The sequence below is a fragment of the Pipistrellus kuhlii genome, unplaced genomic scaffold, assembly GCF_014108245.1.
Source record: "Pipistrellus kuhlii isolate mPipKuh1 unplaced genomic scaffold, mPipKuh1.p scaffold_m20_p_13, whole genome shotgun sequence".
NCBI lineage: Eukaryota > Metazoa > Chordata > Mammalia > Chiroptera > Vespertilionidae > Pipistrellus > Pipistrellus kuhlii.
The window spans coordinates 19,503-42,846 of record NW_023425438.1 but is presented as its reverse complement, the minus strand read 5'-3'; the positions used below and the strand labels follow the sequence as shown (position 1 = coordinate 42,846).

At 37.3% G+C, this 23,344-nt stretch overlaps 1 protein-coding gene across 4 annotated transcripts in view; it reads left to right on the top strand.

Annotated features, from left to right (window-relative positions):
• The window catches only part of ROCK2 (Rho associated coiled-coil containing protein kinase 2), a 73,576-nt gene extending 50,801 nt beyond the window's left edge, over positions 1-22,775 (top strand). For 2 of the 4 annotated variants that reach the window (XM_036434628.2, XM_045580471.1), the window contains 19 exons: positions 57-303; positions 706-812; positions 1,669-1,828; positions 4,429-4,589; positions 4,962-5,146; positions 5,453-5,522; positions 6,135-6,238; positions 6,391-6,577; positions 7,684-7,777; positions 7,871-7,965; positions 8,758-8,937; positions 9,116-9,284; positions 11,362-11,432; positions 12,158-12,246; positions 12,684-12,762; positions 14,119-14,380; positions 14,463-14,676; positions 17,981-18,084; positions 19,563-22,775. In XM_036434628.2, the coding sequence (XP_036290521.1) occupies positions 57-303; positions 706-812; positions 1,669-1,828; positions 4,429-4,589; positions 4,962-5,146; positions 5,453-5,522; positions 6,135-6,238; positions 6,391-6,577; positions 7,684-7,777; positions 7,871-7,965; positions 8,758-8,937; positions 9,116-9,284; positions 11,362-11,432; positions 12,158-12,246; positions 12,684-12,762; positions 14,119-14,380; positions 14,463-14,676; positions 17,981-18,071 (2,565 nt within the window). In that variant the 3' untranslated portion in view covers positions 18,072-18,084; positions 19,563-22,775. Of the gene's footprint in view, positions 1-56; positions 304-705; positions 813-1,668; positions 1,829-4,428; positions 4,590-4,961; positions 5,147-5,452; positions 5,523-6,134; positions 6,239-6,390; positions 6,578-7,683; positions 7,778-7,870; positions 7,966-8,757; positions 8,938-9,115; positions 9,285-11,361; positions 11,433-12,157; positions 12,247-12,683; positions 12,763-14,118; positions 14,381-14,462; positions 14,677-15,119; positions 15,182-17,980; positions 18,085-19,562 lie in introns of all 4 variants that reach the window. The other 2 variants (XM_045580470.1, XM_036434630.2) reach the window with 2 other exon arrangements.
• Positions 22,776-23,344: the final 569 nt, after the last annotated feature.

Here is a 23,344-nt window from a genome sequence, read left to right as displayed (position 1 = left end):
TTTCATCATATACACCTATGTTTGTTTTTTGTTGTTTGATTTGAATGGAATAACAGCTGGATGAAACCAATGCTTTGCTGCGAACAGAATCTGACACTGCAGCCCGGTTAAGAAAAAGCCAGGCAGAAAGTTCCAAACAGATTCAGCAGTTGGAATCTAACAACAGAGATCTACAAGATAAGAATTGCCTGTTGGAGACTGCCAAGTTAAAACTCGAAAAGGAATTTATCAATCTTCAGTCGGTTCTAGAATCTGAAAGGAGGGACCGAACCCAAGGATCAGAGATAATTAATGATTTACAAGGTATGAATGTAGATATTGCACTTGAATTCATCTTAGTGATTTATATTTTGGAAATAACTTTAGATGATGGATAATGTACTGGAGTAGCACATTTTTGAATATGTAAAGTTAGAGTATTAGAAATACATTAATATGAAATTTTGTGCGTGAAAGATTTAAATAGTTTGAAGTATTTTAAGTATCAAGCTGCCTCCCAAAGTAGTAGATTGGGTTCCAGATACATTAACTATAAAGCCATATCTCAACTATATCAGCTATACCAGCAATTATAAAACTTCTGCTCATAATATCAACTTGAAAGTTTGAGGTGACATCCAAATTTTTAACTCTTAACATATAAATATATATACACACATATACACTTTGTGGATTTATTGTTTTTTTAAATGTTGCAAATATTAGGTAGAATATCTGGCCTAGAAGAAGATGTAAAGAATGGCAAAATCTTATTAACAAAAGTTGAGATGGAGAAGAGACAACTTCAGGAAAGATTCACTGATTTGGAAAAGGTAAAACATTAAACTTTATATTTGTGTAAGAGTTTCGGATTGGAAAACTTATTCTAAAATAAGGGAAACCATTTATTTCTCCTATTTATGGATGCTTATATTAAGGCTTGGTTGTATAGACTAGGGATATATATTTTAGCATTAAATATTTTACTTAAAATACAAAAGGAATATATATTTAGGATAGAAACTATAGAAAACAGAATTAGGAAATCTTTTGAGGATATATCGAAAATAAACTGATTTCTGTTATTAAAGATTCTCAATTTAAAACATGTCTCCTTCATGTTGAAGATAAGTGTGAATGGTAGAGGATCCTGAGGGTTTTTTAAGATAGAGCAAAAGGAAACATTTGATAAGTTTTAAAAGTTTAAGATATAATAATATAGGAAGAGTAGAAGCATTGGCTAAAGAACACTGCCTCCAGAAAACACCAATGTTTAAGCAGCAATTTGGGAGTAAACTTCACAGGAAACAGAAAAGATCAGAGCAGGATGGGGAGAACCAAGTGAATTCAGTGTCAGGTAGGTCAAGGGAATAGTTTCAAGGGCAACAGTGAATTCAAGTGAGGTGAAGACTAAAAAGCGTCTGTGAATTTGAAATTGAAAATACCATTGGTCACTACGGAGATCAAACTATCTCCGTACAGATCTCAGAACAGGAGAGTGGAGGTGTGGGAGGTGAGTATAGTGGGAGGAGAACTGGAGAGTTAGGTAGATTACTTATACAAGCAGTTTTAATGAATAGAAAAGGGGAAATAGTAGACATTCTTGGTAAGACTATTTAAAAACCTTTGTAAGCTTTTGAAATTGTCAACAGTCTATTTGTTGATAGCTGCCATTTTCATTTTCAATAGGAAAAGAACAATATGGAGATAGATATGACATATCAACTAAAAGTTATACAGCAGAGCTTAGAACAAGAAGAAGCTGAGCATAAAACTACAAAAGCACGGCTGGCAGATAAAAATAAGATTTATGAATCAATTGAAGAAGCTAAATCAGAAGCCATGAAAGGTATGCATTTTCTAAGAGGGTTTTCTAGTGTCATCTTACTAAGAGTTGATTCTGTATTCAATGCTTTGGTTTTGAAAATATTTGTTTATATTTTATTGCCACATACTGGAGGAGAAACACTATTAGGGAAGTTTTACATACATAACTCCACCTTCCCCTTCAGCAATTATTTCTAAGACAGGAAGGCCCCCCAAAATGACTAGACCAAAAAGAAATTACTCTTTTCATGGTATCGATAGTGACAGGAGATTTTTTGGTTAATATTACTTTAAGGCACTAATTCTGGATGATAAAAGATGAAATGGTTGTTTTTGTTTGCGACCCAGAAGTCATATTGGAATTTCTTTGAGAGTATTATTTGATGCAATAAAATGCATTTTTCACATTTGTAGTGTACACATGTGACTATCACCCAAAACAAGGTAGCGAATCTACCTTTTCATCACCTCAACAAATCCACGTATCACTTATGCTTTTTCTATTTTCTCTGCATTGGGGTGATGGTTTTTTTAAATGTGTATATTCATTCGTAGGTTATTCTCAGAACTGCTGAAAAGAAATTCAGTATAATAATAACTGTCACTTTTTCAAACTCCTTGTTATAACACTAATGTAAGATGCACGAAGACGTCAGTGTTGGAAGGAGCGCACGAAACTTAAATGTTGCAGGTGGTGCTCCAGCCTATGTCTGAGCCTTGGGTCTTCTCACTGCACATCATTGCCTCCATTAATTAGGAATGCGACTTCTCCATCAATGAATTACTAGCTAGGTGACCTTTTCTGCGTACATACATTTATGTGCCTTGTTTCCTACAAAGAGGTAATTGAAGTATTAGGTTATTGTGAAAACCAAGTTCAGTGATACATGGAAAGTGCTTAGAAATGCTAGCTGTTAATAGCTGTGAAGAACAGTTTCATTTTCCACACTTTTGAAGATAGATCATTAAAAACTGAACAATCATAGGTTTAATTTTTACTTAGCATAACTTTGTAATAAATGATAATTAGATGTTGAGCATTAATATGAAGGAGCAGAGGAACCTAGTTGGATTTGAACAGATTTTCTAATCAGAATATTAAAAGTTAATCACTTAACTATAATAACTTACATTTAATAGGAAATCGTTTTATTAAATAAAAATTTTGCCTACTGTACGTATAAAAGCCTAAGCAACCAATTGACTGGTCACCATGATGTGCACCGACCACCAGGGGGCAGACGCTCAGCATAGGAGCTGGCCCGGGAGGTCAGTGCACTCCCACAGCGGAGCGCTGCTCAGCTGACTGACAGGCGCCAGACACCATGCTCATTGCTGGCAGTGCGGCTGTGGCAGCGCAGGCCTCTCCAGATCTGGACTGACTGGGTGCGAGCCCGCAGCAGGCACAGCAGGGCCAGGATGCGCAGGAGTGCAGGCAGGGTTGGACTGCCTGTTTCAGCCCAATCCCCACAGATCATGCTGAGGGACCCCACTGGTGCCTGAATCCGTGCACCGGGCCTCTAGTTTGTTAATAAAACAAATGATATGGTAAGTCATTTAGAAAATATAGGAAAGTATAAAAAAGTAATGATTAATTGTAGTCCTAGTAATCAATGTTATACTTTTATATTCTCTCAATTTTGTTTAGTTTTGCTTTCTTCTTTTAAAAAATATTATGAACATTTCCTTAAGTCATTACAAACTCTTTTTAAATAGTGAGCACTTATTAAGTATTTGCCATACTTCAGGCAGCATTTAAGTGCTATATATTTATTAACTAAAATTCTGTATAATGTCTCTGTGAGGATAGGTATTATCACCATTCTAACATCAGAGAGGTTCATTAACTTGGCCAGTCAAATAATTAGAAAGTGTCGGGTCCAGGAGTTTGGTTCCAGAGCCCTGTCCTTTACCACCTCCCTAAAAAATAGTTTTTATCCTCTGCCTGGTAATATGCCAATATGGAAAGAGCCATAGAGATCATAGAATCTTACCTCAATGTTTGAAGATAAGACAAGTAACACTGAGGGGCACAGAACAGCAGGGGGGTAATCTTTATTTAAAAGATAAAAGTATCTTTTTTTAATCCTCACCTGAGGATGTTTATTGATTTTTATATTTTTTAGAGAGGGAGAGGCAAGGGAGAGGGAGAGAAAGAAACATGTTCTCAAGAGAAAAACATTGAGTGCCCCAACTGGGAATGGAACCCTGAAAGAAACTAAGTATATGCCCTCCTAAGTATATGCTCTGACCGGGAATCACCCTGCAACATTATGGTATATGGGACGACACTCCAACCAGCCAAGGCACCCAGCCAGGGCTAAAAGATATAAGTATCTTTTAGAACCATAAATAAAGGTAGAATTATCTTATTTCCATTAGAACGCATATAATATTGCAGAGTGTGGTAAATTTTTATACCCTGTCAATGAAATACCTAATTTTTAAGCATGAAATTATTAGCATTTCAAATATGTTAACAGGAGTGATGAAAATATTAAACTTGGGATTTAAAAATACTTTTAAGGAGCGTCATTTACTATAATTTTTTTTTAGCACTTCATCATGTATTTGATAGGCTTTTGTTTATACATTCATGGTATGTTTATTTTGTGGCAATAGAAATGGAAAAAAAGCTCTTGGAGGAAAGGACTTTAAAACAGAAAGTGGAGAACCTGCTGCTGGAAGCGGAGAAGAAATGCTCTATATTCGACTGTGACCTCAAACAGGCACAGCAGAAGATCAATGAGCTCCTCAAACAGAAGGATGTGCTCAACGAAGATGTAAGTATGTTTCTAATGAGTAACACATTACTCAATGCATTAGTAGTACATAGGTTTATTTGTAAAGGAACAAGGATTTCATAGTGAAAAATTTTTCCTTATAAAATAATGTTTTATAACCTTTAAATTTTATTGAATTTGGATAATATACTAAACAAATCATAATTTTAGAAACTAAAGTTATTTTTAATGTAAAAGCCATATTTTATTTTTTAAAACATTATAAAAAATACAAAAATATTTTACTGTGAAATGAATTCACTTCCTAAAGCAAAAAAATCTGTTTTGCATCATCATATATACTGCAGACTTCATTGATAAGAAAAATCAAAATAATTTACTTATATACCAAGTACACAATTTATTTTTTAGGTTAGAAACTTGACATTAAAAATAGAGCAGGAAACTCAAAAGCGCTGCCTCACACAAAATGACTTGAAGATGCAGACACAGCAAGTTAACACACTAAAAATGTCAGAAAAGCAGTTAAAACAAGAGAATAATCATCTCATGGAAATGAAAATGAACTTGGAAAAACAGAATGCTGAACTTCGAAAGTAAGTTAATCGAGACAAAGTTTTACTGATATGCACAAGTATCTACATGTAAAGTGCCTTAATTTTGGTTTATCTGAGGACTTTTTGGACCATTTCATTTTCTTGACCATGTCTCCTTTTGTTGTGTAAGTGATGTGTTGAGTGCACTGTTGTTCTTCAGGGAGTTCAGCTAATTTATAGTGTTATAAAAACGATATGACTTCGTGATTTTCTAAAAAGGTCTCAGAGACTTCCAGAACACATTTGAAGAGTCACTGGCTTAATATGTGTCTAATTTATTTAACATTTGACTTAATGTTACCGCAGAGAACGTCAAGATGCAGATGGGCAAATGAAAGAGCTCCAAGACCAGCTTGAAGCAGAACAGTATTTCTCAGTAAGTTCAGGCACATTCATTAAAAAGTTATTGAACTAAAAATATTTTTGCTGCAGAGCCAGGAAATTACTCTTGCCTTTAGAATAGTTTGTATTATCATTGTTAGAAAAATAGTTCTAAGCACATGCCCATACCTTATGAATTTGATTAAAAGCATTGCTTTTAGAGGAAGACTGTGAGAGAAATAAAATTGTAATTTTAACATTTGTACTTTTTTGAGCTCAGTTTTAAAATATGAAATAGTATATGTCACCTCTGTTTCATTGATTTAAGCCAACAAAATTTCTTGTTTAAATTAGTACTTTTTTTTTTTTTGCCTCTTTATCCCTATCAGTCTATGTGATTTAATGAGAAAAATCTCAGTATGATATTCTGTTGAAAATCAAACTTCTAAATTATTAGCCAAACTTTACTTATTAGTTAATTGGTTGATAATACGAAAATCAAAAAGCGTATTAAAGCATTAATTTACTCAGGGGCTCAACATTACTCAGTATTATTAATATATTTGTATGTATCAACTTTTTGTCTGGATAGATTTTTGAATGTAAAACTATTCTTGATGATGATGATGATGATGATGATATATGTCTGTTATATTTTGCTGTTTAGACACTCTATAAAACACAGGTTAGGGAACTTAAAGAAGAGTGTGAAGAAAAGACCAAACTTTGTAAAGAATTGCAGCAGAAGCAGCAGGAATTACAGGATGAAAGGTAAGGACAAGGTCCATCTCTTATGTTCATAAGCACATGCCCTGCCCTGGAAGAGGCCTGCTATATTCCAAATAAAAATTGTTGGTGAAGTGAGTGAGTGTAAAACTTGGACTTCAGAGTGACAATTGAAGATGCTATGTCTCTAAAATTAGGGACTCCTTGGCTGCTCAGCTGGAGATCACCTTGACCAAAGCAGATTCTGAGCAGCTGGCTCGTTCAATTGCTGAAGAGCAGTATTCTGATTTGGAAAAAGAGAAAATCATGAAAGAGCTGGAGATCAAAGAGATGATGGCTAGGCATAAACAGGAACTCAGTGAAAAAGATGCTACAATTGCCTCTGTAAGTAAAATTCTTGGTTCATTTTTTATTATAATTAAATTGCTGTATCATAAATATTCCTTACAAGGTCTAGGAACTTAATTAGAAAAATAACATAGATCCAAATGAAAAGTTGTACATGCTGGCTACAAGATTTCCGATCCACTTAACTATCTGCTTTTAGTATTGTTTCCACTCTTCACACTGGCAGAAATTAAGTACCTTGACTAATTTTAAATGTTTAAAGCATATCTGGAAAGTGGCATTTGTATTTACTGCTATGGAGAGTGTAGATTTAGTATGGTATAGAGTAGTATTGTAAATAGTATGAACATTTAAAATTGTTCATATTATCCAAAGAAAGTCAACATTAAGATAAATATGCTAGAGGAATTCAGGCACCATACTCATAGCAGTAAATATATTTGTAATAGCAAAAATTTAAATGTCAATAGAAGAATGAATGAATGGATGAAATGTGGCAGAACATGGAACTATATCAGTTAAAATGAATTAATTAGGTCTAGATCAACAACTAAATATAATATCAAGTGAAAGTAGTTTCAGAAAGATAAATACAGCATGGCGCTATTTATGGACATTTAAAATCACATAAAAATCCACTATATATTATCTCATGTGTGTGTAATGAAAGTATACAATCGTGAATGAAGGATGAACACGAAGTTCACAGTAAAAATTCCTCCAGGAAAGAAGAATAGGATTCAGAGAGACTACAAAAGGATATCAACTTCTTTAGTAAATTTTATGTTCTGTTTTAAAATAATGTTCTGAAAAAAAGACTGCAGTTTTAACTTTCGTTTATTCTGCCCGGTGCAATGCAGAGCTTTGTTATAGTATTTGCACTTTTTTTAGTTTATTAAATTTTTTTCTCAAAAATACTGCTGATATTTAAGAAGAGGGCATTTCCTTTGGCTTCCTGGGGTGCATAAAAGGTATATTATGGTTTAAATTTGGTAAGGTAGCACCAAGAGAGAGTTTGGAGATAGATGTACATAGAAAAATGGGAGTTTTAGTAACATTCTAGGTATTTTTATTTTGAATTCTTACTTGATAACTTAAATTTGTAAATTGGGATATGATATTTATTCTGCTTTACTCCTTAGCTTGAAGAAACTAATAGGACATTAACTAGTGATGTTGCCAATCTTGCAAATGAGAAAGAAGAATTAAATAACAAATTGAAAGATGCTCAAGAACGTATGTATTAACAAAGAATGTTAACTTTAAATTTACCTAATGGTGGTCAGTGGCTTAGTTATCAATATAATGGTGACATTTTTTGTGTTTCAGAACTGTCAAGGTTAAAAGATGAAGAGATAAGTGCAGCAGCTATTAAAGCACAATTTGAGAAGCAGTTATTAACAGAGAGAACACTCAAAACTCAAGTATGTATAATAGACTCTAAATAGGATCTTGAAATTTTTTTAGTTTCTGTCTTTTCTGCTTGACTTCTGGCATTACAAATTGGCCATAGCTGTCCATGAATGGGTCAGTATTATGAACAGTCCCAGTTACCTGACTTTTGCCAAGGTAATAGAAGTTAGATTTGATTAACATTGTTCAGTTTAATATTTATTAAAGTTTTTGTTAATTTTTTCATATAGAATCACATTCTTTCCTAATTTTTTATTATAATCTGTTAAGCTTTTTCTGCTTTTTAAGAAATTTTAGAGAATGACCATTTGCTGACAGCCTAAAAGAGGGTCAGTCTGAAAAAAGGTATCTGTGATATTGACCATCCTTCTGTCAACTCTCATGGTTGTGTAATACAGCAGCAGTACTTTTGAGTCCCACTTGTGTTGTTCTGTGGTTGGACATGTATTTTATGAATGGAATACACCTGCAAAATCCTCTTCCAGATAAAAGATGTGCCTAGTAAAAGTCTCTTAAAACTCCAAACTCCCAAGGGGAAGCAAGTGACATCAGATCACACCTATAAGCATTTTAAGTCTCAGTTCTCTGAAAACATGAGTGAAAAACTGGTGGAATAGAGGTTGGGGAAGGATAATGAGTAATGAGAGGAGGTGAGTTTCCAAATATGCAAGGTGTTTCTTTGTGGCCCTGTGTACAGGGGAAGGAGATTATTAGCGGCTATATAACTTGCTATTGGTGAGTTACCAAGAAACCACCAGCGTAATGGATTTTTTTCTGTGTATACTTTATTTTTATGTCTTAAGGCTGTGAATAAGTTGGCTGAGATCATGAATCGAAAAGAACCTATCAAGCGTGGCAGTGACACCGATGTGCGGAGGAAAGAGAAGGAGAACAGAAAGCTGCATATGGAGCTTAAATCCGAACGGGAAAAACTGACCCAGCAGATGATCAAGTACCAGAAAGAACTGAATGAAATGCAGGCTGTAAGAATACTTTTTGGATTCTAATTCAAAGACTTCTTTTTTAAGAAGTAGAATCATTTTCATGTCAGTATATATTTTATTGATTATAGAACATTTCTATTAATAATTACTGGACTAAGAAGCAAAATTATGAGAGAGATGGCATCCAGTTAATGTAATACAATTTAATTCCTCATAGCAAATAGCTGAAGAGAGCCAGATTCGCATTGAACTGCAGATGACACTGGACAGTAAAGACAGTGACATCGAGCAGCTCCGCTCGCAGCTGCAGGCCTTACACATGGGCATGGACAGCTCCAGCACGGGCAGTGGCCCGGGAGATGCTGAGGCGGATGACGGGTTCCCAGGTACAACAAACCTATTCTCCACCCTGTTTATTTTATTAAAAGCTTTTGTCTTCACTATAAATCTGTTGATTATTTAAACTGTGACTGACTTTGTTCTTGAGGAAAATGGTCATTTCTTTAAGGCAGAAACCTTCTCCTTGGAGTAGAGATTCAAAGGAGTTTTAACTTATTTTACTTACTGATGTTTGACAAAATTTTTCATTAAAAAAATACAAAAGAAAATTTCATATATTTAGTTATTTGAAGTAGTTCATTATATATTATAGGTAGCTCTCTTTTTAAGTTTTCATTTTCTTTTCTCTTAACTCTTTTCTGCATTCTTACTTTCTTTATGTTGGGTGTTTAGTTCATATCACTCAGTCACACACTATGGAATCCATGTCATTCACCTACCAGCGTTCCTCTACCTCTCTCAATATTGCTACTAAGCCTTCCAGTTCTCATATGCTTCTTGACTCTGGTTCTGACTCAGAAGAAGACTCTTTGCCTTACTTACCCATTTCATCGGAACCTAATGATACAGGTGATATCCTGAAAATCTTCCCCCTTGAGGTTTTTCTGTCTACTCTTAATTTTAGTCCTTGTGAAAAACTTCTGTGACATTAACTAATATTCACTAACTCTAACAAATCGCTCTAGTCTCAGTTAAAAAGAGACTCCCGCATGGACAAAGAGTTTGTTTTGGAGGTATTTGCACTTGGCATTGCTGTGACAATTGATAGATAAGAAATGAGACAGTACTTTGCATCATTTAAGGGCATGTGGTTCGCTGCCTGTTTCAGCCATTTTCAACCAAGAAGAAGCTCTTCTTGAGGCTTCATAGCAAGAGTGACAATACAGAAAAAGCATGTAGACTGTCTCAGAGAACGCGCTTGGGTTTCCAGTGAGTGCTTCCTAGGCAGCATTTTGCTAGGCCTTAAAAGGGAGTATAAGACAATTTGACCTGATCCCTGCTCTTACCGTTTAAGTGAAGAAACAGGATAGAAAATACCTGAAATTATGTTTAACACAAAGTTAGTCTGGGTACAAAAACATGTCATATAAATGCCACAGGAAATTAATGAAGGAGCAGTTGAATGTAAGGTAAAATTTAGTCTCTTAGGAATTGAATTCAAAGTAAATAGTTACTTACATTGTCACATTTCTCAGGTATATATATTAGTATATAATATAAGTCATAAGTGATCGTGTTGAAGTTGTTTTAGAGCTTTAGCAATAAAATCATTTCAGTCTTATGCATAGTGTTAGATGTCATCTGATTTAGTCCCTTAAGCTGGCACGGGACAGCATTTCTTTGTTCAGACAATTTGGAAGGGCGTTGATGTCAGAGTATATAGGCGCTGTAGTCAGAATTGTCCCTGTGTGACCTCTCCATGGGGTGGTAAGAGTTAAGAAAGTTTAGGTAAAGCATCCAGCACGGATTCAGACATGTAGTAGATGTTAAACAAGTGACAGCTACTTTTATTAATAGAGTAATATCCAAAAATGCTTATTTCACTTAATTATTTTATTGAAAGATGCTGATCAAATGCCAGTAGAACAAAGTCTAAGGATTTGGTCTTTATTAATTTTGATGTGTTGGAATTTAGAAATCATGTGGTTATATTGCAACGCATTTATCAATTTTAATCTAATTTACATAATTTATTTAATTTTATCTGAACATGCAATTACTCCCTTAAAATGTTTCCTCTTCGAAGAAAATGTGCAGCATACCTATAATTAGGCCTCCTTCCGCAGGAAAAGCAGAGGTTCTACCGAATACGGGTGTATTAGTGAGAAGAAAGCGCTGCTTCTCTTTGCAACTTTTCTGCTGAACTGTGCAAAGGCATGAATTTAAGCAGCAGGCATTTGACTTTATAAACTATAGGATATATATTTCCAATGAGATATAACCCGGGTTTTGTTTTGCATTGCATAACTTGCTTATACTGATCCGCATTGTTATTATATCTTAGATAATGAGCAGTGGTAAATTCTGAAGGACAGATTGATTTTGTGACTTTTATATTAAAATTTTGTTAAATTTCTCATTTTCTTAGAATTGTTATATTTGTCCTCATTTGTTTATTTATAGAATCAAGACTGGAGGGATGGCTTTCGTTACCTGTGAGAAACAACACTAAGAAGTTCGGATGGGTCAGAAAGGTAATTAGTATTCTTTTGTAGGTCTAAAGAACATACAGTAATATAACTAGAGCATGCAGACACACAAAATTTTTGTACTGTCTGATTTCCAGTCGCATGGGTTTATATATCTTTGTAAACATGACTTTTATCATTAATATGTCGTTAATAATAAAATAGATTTTGGTGCTTTTGCTTTTTTGGTGGGAAAACAACTCTGGATGTGACAGAAAGACCCACTTATTTATTTTCCTGTTACTATGATTATTGATGTTATGTTCGTCTTTGGGGTGTCTTAGTTCATTGAGGTTTATATAACAAAATACCGCAACTTGGGAGCTTGTGAAAAGCAGAAACTTATTCCTCCCCGTTCTGGAGGCTGGAAGTCCAGAGTGCCGGCCTGTTTGGCTTCTGGTCAAGTCCTTCTCTCAGGCTGCAGAGGTCCCACTGTGTCCTCACGTGGTTTAAGGGCCGGTCCTCTCTAGAGCTCCATTCGTCTCATTCCTGACCTAGTCACCTTCCAAAGGCCCTTCCTCATACCGTCTATTAGGCGTTAGGATTTAACATATGAATTTGGGGGAACATAAACATTCAAACCATAGCAACAGGTTGGCTACCTGTGTTACTGGATCTTAAGCTGAATCAGTCCAAAAAAATACTTTTCAGTTTGCTTATTTAAATTATATACAACTTTAATCATTATTTAGGAACTTTAATCATTGTTTAATTTCTTCCCTTTTTAACAGTATGTGATCGTAAGCAGTAAGAAGATTCTCTTCTATGACAGCGAACAAGATAAAGAGCATTCTAATCCGTATATGGTTTTAGATATAGAGTAAGTGTCTGTATTAGAATATGTAGAAACTTCATTTTTTAAAGTATAAGAGAGTAACATGACATTTTTGTCAAGTTAAAGCATACGGTCGTCATATAAAGTAGTCACATGTCTATTTACTCATAGTATAGCTGCTGCTGGACTATGGTTACATTTCTTATATTTGCTTCATGTAGCTGGATGGACGTCTGAGATATCAGTTAGCTAAGACATTTTTATTTAATGGGTCTTTACTGGTTGTTTTCTGAAATGAAATAGAAAGTTTTCTGACATTAAAATTTTCTCCAAATCTCAAGGAGTGATAGAATTAGCAAGATATTCTCTGACCTTCTAACATGGGTCAGAGTAGTCAGTTTTAACTTCTGACTAGTATAGGATAACTAATGTAATTTGATCTTTTGGTAACAGTTTATTTCTTTATTAAAAATCTTTTATAGCAAGTTGTTTCATGTCCGACCAGTTACACAGACAGATGTATATAGAGCAGATGCTAAAGAAATTCCAAGGATATTTCAGGTAAACATAGTTTTATTTTGTTTTTGGTTGGTTTTGTTTTGTTGTTTGTTTGTTTTTCCTTTCACTTTTAGAGATTTCCTTTCTTTATCTTTAGAGATTTTAAGAGTGACATGACATACCAAATTTTTTTATTCTTGGGCTATCTTCAGATTACCTTTCAGTTTTAGTTCCATTTAAAGGTGGTTCATTCTTTTGTGATTTTCATGGCTATTCTGTTTGGATTTAGCTTCATTTCTCTCTCCATCTTACATTTTAAAGTCTGTAGTGTATTTATATCATGTTTCTGGCCTTTGCTGCTATTTTGTTCAAGGTTGCTTATGACATTTTTTTAAGCATAAACTTTCTTCTGTTGGTGGTTTTATGTTCAGCTCTCTCGGAAGTGAAAAAAGTTGCTTGTGAAGTTAAAATTTGAACCCAGTAGCCCTTTCCTTCTGATTTAAAGTGAAGCCTAATTCTTCTTTTTACTACTTCCATTTTAAAAATAGTCAGACCAGCCTTAGCCAGTTCGGCTCGGTGGATAGAGCATCAGCCTGTGGAACAACAGGTCCCGGTTTTGATTCTAGTCAAGGGCACGTACCTTGGTTGCAGGCTCCTCTCCCACCTGGGCCCTGGTCAGGGCATGCGCAGGAGGCAACCAGTCGATGTGTGTTTCTTTCACATCGATGTTTCTCTGTCTTTCCCTCCCTCTTCCACTCTCCCTAAAAATCAATAAAAAAATATCCTCGGGTGAGGATTAATAACAATAAAAAATAAAATTTCTTTAAAAAAATTAGACCAAAAGTTATTGAGCTCCTTCCGTGTAAAAGCCATTGTGTTTGGTGTACTATGGGGAAATTACTTTCTGGTGCTGAGCATGTTTATTTGGAGTATATCATACATCTTTTTCTTTTTTCTTCCTTAACTCTGGTCTTTTCAGTTATAGCTGTGTTTACAGTTAGCACCAGTTGTCTATTTTTGAAAGTCATAAAAGCATCAAGTCATATAATTGCCACATCTCTTCAGGTGATTATTTTGAATACTCCCTCCCAGAAAAACTTTCTAACACACAGCACGTGCAGGTTTACCTCTTGCTAGCCTGTTCTGATAAGACTGCTGAACTTAGTAAGATATCATGGAGAAAAAAAGAGGCGCCATTTGAACAAGAATGATTCTTTTGAAATTAACCGAAGTGACTGTATAATGACTTTTCTCATATAAGCTCTTGATGAGACAGAACCTACTACTGTTTGAACGTCAGGTGCATTTTCTTCTTATTGAGTAACTTAGGTTAATTTTATTTTATGTTATACAAATTGTTACTATTTAAAAAATAGCTTGTGTTTAGGAATCACTCATTGTGCTTTTTGGTATGTATAGATTCTGTATGCCAATGAAGGAGAAAGTAAGAAGGAACAAGAATTTCCAGTGGAGCCAGTAGGAGAAAAGTCAAATTATATTTGCCACAAAGGACATGAATTTATTCCTACTCTCTACCACTTTCCAACCAACTGCGAGGCCTGTATGAAGCCATTGTGGCATATGTTCAAGCCGCCTCCTGCTCTGGAATGCCGCCGCTGCCATATTAAATGTCATAAAGACCACATGGACAAAAAGGAAGAGATTATAGCACCTTGCAAAGGTAAATAGTAAATTACTTGCTCCATCAATATTTATGTGCATATCATTTTAAACGCATTAATTATTTTATAATTTTTTTATAGTCTATTATGATATTTCAACGGCAAAGAACCTGTTGGTGTTAGCAAACTCGACCGAAGAGCAGCAAAAGTGGGTGAGTCGGCTGGTGAAGAAGATACCTAAAAAGCCTCCAGCTCCAGACCCTTTCGCACGGTCCTCTCCCAGAACATCCATGAAGATCCAGCAGAACCAGTCTATCAGGCGGCCAAGTCGACAGCTCGCCCCGAACAAACCAAGGTAGTAGCTGAAATGTGATAAAGATGAAAGCATTTTTAGAAATATTTTACTATTCATATTCAAGCTACAGATTTTTCTCTTTTTTTTTCAGATTTTTCTAATTACAATTTTCTTTTCCTGGATATTTTAATGAATTATGCAATACCAAATCTTTGAAACTATTTAAGTATGCATGTCTCATTCACTGATTTAGGTAAATGTAATATACATTTATTTACCAAATCATACACGTACCCAACCAAAAATATTTAAAGGGTCAATTTTTTGCCATGTTTAGGTATATAATCATAGCATTCTAGGGACAAAATGAGGCATACCTCACTTCCATAACCATTTCTTGTTCACCGAGTTTCCTTCTCCTCCCCCCTTCCCCTAATTCAGCATCATGGTCTTTTTAAAAGCACCTTTACTTTTGATTTTTGTTGCTTTTTGTTTTGTTTTAGTTCTGGCCCTGCCCTTCAAATCATTCTTCATTGATTTTTTAATACATTTTGCATAGCCAATAGTAAGTAATAGGGATTTCTTCCGCTCACAACTATGCATGTAGATAAAACTAATAGCAAAACTGACTGTAATATGCATAGGGTATTTTTGTAAAAAAGTTTTAATCTAATATACTCTGACATTTTAAATGTAAAGATGGGCACATTTAAAATATGATTTTGTTTTTTATTATGCCTCTGCAACAATATTTCCATTGCTTTTAACATTTATGCCTCTATTGCTTCATTAACTCTTATAAAACTGTGTATATTTTGTCTCACGTGAATAACCGTACAGTTTGCACTCATTTTTTGGGTGTCACATTTTAAGGGTAGTGCAAATTGGAGGGTGTTTAGAAGAGAATAACTGAGGTAGTAGTGGTTCATTTGAAAGTATTACTCATGTAGCAAGGGAGAAATTAAGGATTTCTGAAGAAATTATTTGAAATGTTGGGAGATCATAAATAGCAACGAAGATTTATTAATTAATTTATTAAATAATGTTTTTTTTAAAATACATTTTACTGATTATTTTGGGAGGAAGGGAGAGAGATTGAGAGCTAGAAACATTAATTAGAGAGAAACATTGATCAGCTGCCTCCTGCACACCTCCTACTGGGGATGTGCCCGCAACCAAGGCACATGCCCTTGACCGGAATCGAACCTGGGACCTTTCAGTCCGCAGGCCGATGCTCTGTCCACTAAGCTAAACTGGTTAAGGCAGCAAAGAAGATTTAGAACAAGAACCGAGCAGAGAGGCACATTTTAACTTTGGAAGGGAAGCTGTCAGACACTCAGTTTTAAATTGGGAAGAAGAGGGTTTATAAACTGTTCACTTGGTTGAGATGCTGCGTGGCAGCACTGTTGTGTGTGCAGTCTGACGTCAGGCAGCATGGCTCCAGGGGCGAGTCAGGCACTGACTAGATGGCTTTAAAGTCCTCCTGGCTTATAGCCTGTTCCTGTAGAAAGCGGGAGAGCTGTAAAGATCAGCTAGGGAAACTCCGGGACAGCATTCCTGGTGTGTATCAGCAGTAATTTAATATCTAGCTCCTTATTTGTATTGATTTAATAATAGTCTGAGCACTAGTCAGTGTAGCTATACTTTAATTTATATGGTGTATTTTTTTAAAACAAATATTTGACTTTGTTAGATATCATCATACACTAAAACAAAATACCCATAAAAACATCCTTTTTTTTAAAGATTTTTAAAATTGAATTTTGGAGAGAGGGATGGAAAGGAGAGAGAGACAAAGACAGACATGAGAGAGCAAGACATCAGCCAGCTGCCTCCTGCATGTGCCCTGCAGGGATCAAGCCCACAGCCCCGGCTGGGACTAGAAGCAGCAACCTTTGGTGCAGCGGATGACACGGAGCCGAACCACACCAGCCGGGCACAGCTAATTTTATTTCTTAACTTTTTCCCAGTGTTTGTGCCATTACATCCCCCTCTAGCTTCTGTGGCATTCCCGATTCTGATCCTCCTCTTTGCAGCACTTCCCTTTTTTCTGTGGTGAATTGTTTTAAAATAATAATTAAATGGGTGTTAGCTGTTATTATTAACTGTACTAATTTATCCTCAAAACCAACCTGTGGATTAGCTATTCATTTCTTCTCTTAACGATGACACTGAAACACAGAAGCATCATGTGCCAAAGGTCACACAGCGAAGTGACAGAGCCAAGAGTTCAGATGTTTTTCATGGAGCACATAACTGATGGTGACCCATTGAGCAAGTAGGGTCCTGCTGGGATCGAGAAAGCTACATTCTGAATACTACTCCTTCCTATCTTTTCTTCAGTTCTCTGGTATTCTGGAAAGCATACCTGGCCAACATGATTATATGCATCTATATATATAAAAGCTTAAGCAACTATTATAACTGAACAACTGGTCGACCAGTCACTATGATGCACACTGACCAACAGGCGGCAGATGCTCAATGCAGGAACTGCCCCCTGGTGGTCAGTGCGCTCCCACAAACAACTTCCTGTCTGGCCAACCTCCCATGGTCCCTCCCCCCAGCTAAGGCTCCAGGCACTGGAGAATCTGGGTCCAGGAAGCCTGTAGGAGGAGAGCAACCCTGATAAAGACAGAGTAGCAGCTCGGAGTGGGCAGAAGGGGCAAGGCAGCAGCCCAACTGCAAAGATGTAAAGTAAGCACCGCCGCCATCTTACCTCTGCCACCGCACCGCTCGCGCACACAACTCTTGGCCTTCTGCCCCCATCAGCCACTTCTAGCTCAGCCCCATGCCTTTCCAGGCTCCCAACTGCTGATTGGCTAGTGCTCCTGCAGCGTTGTGCCACCATTGACTGAAGTCAGCTACCTATCACAATTGGGGACAGAGCCCTGAAAAAATGTGTGGCTGAGGTAGGGGAGACAACCTGTCTGTCAGCAACTCTGCACCGGGGAGAGTGAGATGCCTGAGTGCAGGCAGTGAAGTAGAGCTGCATTTCCACCTCAGAGCATTGCTGGTGTTCAGGCCGTTAGTGGGTGCTCTGTCTGTGGCTTTTGTGTGCCGCTATCTCAGCACATGTACACAGCTAGGTCAGGGCCTGCTGGCCAACCTCCTGCAGGCCTGCCCCCTCTCCCCACTGCCCCGGCCAGCAAGTCCTGATGGACCCCTTCCCCTGTACGAATTCGTGCACCGGCCTCTAGTTTATAGATAAGAGAAAGATATATAAATGGCTGTTTCCATCTTACTCATGTTAGTGATGGAGGGAAAACAAACATGCTTATGCACATTCAAAGTGTGATTTCTAGATCATAGTTTATGAAACTGCTGTTCCTAAAGAGTATAAACTGAAAACCTCCCATTACAGATTGCTTGATATGGCATTTAAAGACTGGGATTGGTCATTTGATGATGTTGATGGTGGTGGTGATGATGATGACGATGTTTTTGATTTCTGAAGAAATAAATGGGGTAAATCAAAAAGTGAAAAATGAGTTATTTTAGTACTTTCAAGTAGTGCATGCTGTTTGCATTTGGGTTTTCGTTTTTTGCTACTTTTGAAATTTTATTAATTTTTTAATAGTATATATTTGAAAAGTAGTTTTCAAGAAAGTTTCTAACTAAAATTTTTATGTTAAATAGAAAAGTGAAATGCTATGTTCAGATTCATAATTTTTATTTTGGGAACAAAACAAGTAGAAATAACAAAAGGAACTAAATATGGTACTTTCTGTTTATTCTAAAGAAGCCATATTCAGAGAAGTACAATTTATAGTTTTCAAGTTCCTACAACTGTGTGAGTTTGTGAACATAGCATGAGGTTCCTTTCTTCCTCCATCCTGTCTCCTTCCCTCCCTGCCTTCTTCCACTTTCCTTTCTAACTGCAAGAGTTGAAACTGTTAAAACTTTATAAGTCTAATAAGTGCTGTGAAATATTTATTTCTGATCTGGGCTGCTTTGTGATGTGAAATGTTTGGTTTTTGGAAATGTAATATTTCTCTTGCTGAAGGATGCAAATGATATGGTGTGAGAGTTCTTATGCTTTTAGAAAATGTAAAATAATTTGGTTAATAGTGGCTGGAATAGATGCAAATAAAAATATAACCTCCTGAGTTAAATGTTTTGCATGGGATGGATTTTTAAAAAACGGTCTGTCTTAATCTAAGTAAGCACATTGCAAAACATACCTAAGTCCTACCTAATAAAAGAGAAACATGCAAATTGACCGCACCTTCGCTACGCCCACAAGTCCCATCCACCAGCCAATCAGGGCGAGTATGCAAATTAACCACAACTCCAGGCCAGAGTGAAGGCTGAGGACAGTGTAGAAAGAAGCCAAGCGCTGTGGAGAAGCAAGCTAGCTAGGCGGGCGGGCGGCAGAGAAGGAAGGGAAGCAGGCGGGCGGGGAGAAGGGAGGGGAGTAGGTGGGGCGGTGACTGCACAGGAAGCCCTATTGCAGGGATCTTCCTGCCACGGGCCACTAGTGTCCTATTGGGGTTCTGTTTATAACCGGATATGCAGAGCATTTTACTTACTATAATGTGTATGTTTCCACCTAATAGATTTTAAGGGTCAAATAGTCAAGTAAAGCCTGGCCCAGAAGTCCACTGTTCTTTCAATACTTGAGGCAGCTAGCAGTCAGACTCCAAGTCACACTTACGTCCACATGAGCTATTCAGTGACATGTTGTCTAAACCTGAGAGTCAGTTAAACGTATTAAACTGTGTGTCATGTTTGTAGCCAATATAGAAAAATATGAAAAAGACTATAATTGCATGTACCTAAAAAAAGTAGCACGGTAAATACATTTTATGCATGATTTAGGTGTTGAAAGTATTGTATTTGGAAGACTATCTAGTTTAATGGTGTACATGGAATACCTTTTCAAAGAATTTAACAATCTTATTATTTCACTATCTCAACTAACTTTATTTTTCCTTTCTTTACAGCTAACTGCCTTCTATGAATGCAGTCATTATTCAAGGTGATCCTATTCTTCCAGTTATAACAAGACTGAAATATGATGGCCCAAAATTTATTGTAAAGCTGTGTTTTCCTGAGAGACTGAAACACATATACATATTCCCTTTATTCCCACAAGATAAATTATAAGTCTTGGAGAGATTTTCCTAGGCTCCTTTGGGACAGCAGGTTGAACCAGCGGAGACTGGTTAGTAAAGAACATCAGATGCAGCTCTTCCAGAAGCTCCATAAAGCTGTCGTGGCATCACTCACACACTCACACCACGTGGCACAGAGAAGAGTCAGAGGCGGCATCTGTTCAGCTTCTGCAGAGGGTTCACCAGCATGTTCTCCGCAGGAATCTGGGAACGGATTTCACTACAGTGATACAGACTGCGTCTTGAAGAAGTGACCATTATACTGTGTGTGTGTGTGTGTGTGTGTGTGTGTGTGTGTACACGTACACACACATATGTAGTACTGTAATACTGCAAGAGGGTTTTTTAACTTCCCACTATTTTTTATACTTATTAATCAGATACCATTACTTACTACAGTTGCAACTATGCACTTGTACAAAGCCATAACATTGGGTTATAGCACTCATTTGTGTACCTGATGGAGCTGCATGTTCATGTTGCTGTACCAGAAACTTGGAACTTAATTATATCGATTTCCTATTGCTTCGTGATAGGTAACTTTATCCATTTTGAATGCCTTAATTTAATTTTTCCCAAGTCCCAGCCCTTTTCTGTATTGAAAAGTGTTTACCAACTCTTAGGATGCAAATTTGCTTTGCAGAAGAAGATAGTGCACTATTTTTACATATAATAGTTATCAATGTCAGCCTATTTTGATTGTATAACAATTTTTTAAGTATGGTGATAGAAACAATAATGGATAGTATTAGAACTAATATATCTTTTACGTATATCTATTATTCATCCAAGCCTTTTTACAGACCTCAGTATTAGTGTGTGACTATGAAATGGTTCCTTTGCTTGGAATTTGCTGACTACCCTAGATAGGTTTTTATTTCTGGTAAGGACATTTGTGACTATTTTTACATTTCACACTCAGCATTCAGAAATTATCTCAAATATAAAGAAAACTAAAATATACTCTAGATATATTTTAAGTATTGACATGTGACCCTCACCACACAGTAGTGTATGGCAATATTTCAGTATTGGTTATGAAAGCTGGTGCCAGGGAAGAAGCGGCCTCAAAGGCACTTAACTTTTTATTTAAATGCTGTTAAAATTACAGCACGGCAAGACCGTTCCTGCTGTGTTTCTCGTCCTGCAGAAGTCTGTGTTTTTTACTGTGACAGGATGCATCGGTGAGAAGCATCAGGTAAAAAACTAGTCTTTTACCAGTCTCTATACACACACACAGTTTGGCGTGATGCTCAGAGACATCATCCGCTATTTCTGAAGGAACTGAGACATTTTCATTGTCCCGGGTCAGTGTGGGGATGTTTAACGGTGGGTCCCAGTTACAGATACTGTTGTGCAAACGGAAGAGTGGCCGTGGCTGCCGATGTCCTGAAACGGAACCCCGTTCCTCTCCCGGTGACCGGCCTGCCTCCCCCCTGCCGTCTGTGCTGACGCTGACGCGGGCGGCGTGCGGGAGGCGGGCCTCGCAGGTGTGTTCTGCGGTTCTGGTTTGGGGCACAGATGTTTTTTAAAGTAAGATTTTAAAGTGAAAAGTATATAAAATTTATATAGAATAACTATTTCCACTCATTAGACTTGTTAAAAGGAGACTGAATTAATATTTTATATAAAGATTTTGTTACACTATGGGAGGTTCTATCATATTCTGAATTGGAGAGTATATATATATATTTTTAATAAACTTTATTAAGGTGAAATAATTTGAAGTTTACACATGAGTAATTGAAATATTTGAGTAAAAATGGCAAAAGTTTAAATTTTGAATGCTGTATATAAGAGAATATGGAGAATCATGGTGTGATGCAACTGTCCAAGGAAGATCATGTGACCTTGGGGGGGGTATTCTAAGGGGTGAAACCAATCTCTCCCATGGAGATCATTCACATTATGTGGTTTGACATAGAATTTATAAAGCTGTCCAGCTAACAGCAATGTGCTTAATAAAAGATTCGGCCTTGGGTAAGGATTTGCTCTTTACCCTGTTGCTGGTTTCATGTGCGAACATGAATGGTGCATGCACCTACCCAGTGCTCTTCCCAGCGTCACTCAGCGTGATACCGACTTGGTGTGACAGCCAGGTTCTGTGCCAGCTTCTCTCTGGAGGCTCCAAAGCTTCCAAGATAAATAGAGACCAAAAGTCGCTTCTTTCCTCACACCTGATTTCTCCCAGAGCCACAAATACCTCCTATTGAGAACGAAGTAGTGAATGCTGGGGTTTTCTTAGATTTTTGTACTTTTGTGGGGATAAGCGAGACAAGTAGAAGTAAAACTGGTGTTGTTGAAAATTGGTATATAGTGATTTTTGAAAAGTATTAAATTGTTATCCAGAAGCAATTTTTTTTTTTTAATCTGAACACTTAAAATACTACAGCCAAAGGAAAAGTGTATCAGGAAATCTAAGGTGTAGGTGAGTTTCTGAAGCTAGCCTGCGCTGGCTACAGGAATCTGGCCGGCAGGCGCCCTCCCAGTCTGCCTAGGCCCAGAGGAAGAGGAGGAGGAGGAGGAGGAGCAGCAGCAGCAGCAGCAGCAGGAGCAGCAGCAGCGCTCAGGGCCAGACCCGCTGCGGAAGTGCTGCCTCGGCTGCTAACCGGCCTTGGGCCTGGTGCACACAGGCCTGCACACCGGCGGCTGGAGCATGCTCCGGGAAGAAGCTGTTTGTAAATTCCGGCCAGAGGAGGTCACACCGAGTTTCTCCCCGTGTTGACACTGCTGCTGACTCCTGTCCTCACCGTGGGCGGGAGACGCCACGCTGTTCTGCTCGGAAGCACTGTGAGGTGCGCTGGGTGACAGCGCTGGGTGTTAGCCGGACGCCGGACGCTTCCCTTCCCCGCAGTGAGTTTTGTTTGAAATTGTACCGAGTTGAACTGCATGATTTAGATAATCACAAATATTTGATCAGCTGTCCCCTTTGAACAGAAATCATATCCCCCTGATTTTTCTTTTAAATTTGTTGCATCTTTGTAGAAATGTAATTGTATTTTATGCCTGCTTTTTATATTAAAAAAATAAATAATTAAGACACAAGCATTTTTATACTTTTCCTGTGAAATACTCCTGGTATGCTGCAACCTAAAATGTACTCCCCAAATTTGCCTTCCCTAAAAATATGGGTATTAAAGGTGGGTGTATAGCCAATAAGTTATAATTAACTTAACCCCTTGAACACCACAAGCATCTCTACACGCCAGCGGCCGCCTGCCCACCGCCACGTGCGTCTGTAGGTTTTCCCCAAGTGGCAGCCCCAACCAACTTCAAACCCGTTTTTCTTGGGAATTTTCAGCTGAAAAACATTCAAGAACACCTGAATTGTGAGTGATTATTATAATATTCATTGCAAATTTATTTGTTTTTTTATTAATCGTGGCCTGTGGGGTGGTTCCGGTGTTAGATGCTCGGTAGTAATCGGCCCTGTCGTTGAGCGCAGATAGAGAAGGTGGAGTTTGGCAGGAGCCTGTGATGTGAGGGGCGTGCAGAGCTGCGCTTGGTGCTGAGGGTAAGGGAGGCCAGGTGCCTGCGTTGTGAGCAGTGCCGACTGCGGGGGCGGCAGCATTGCTCCGCTGACCTGCGTTCTTCCCGGGACACGGCTCGGC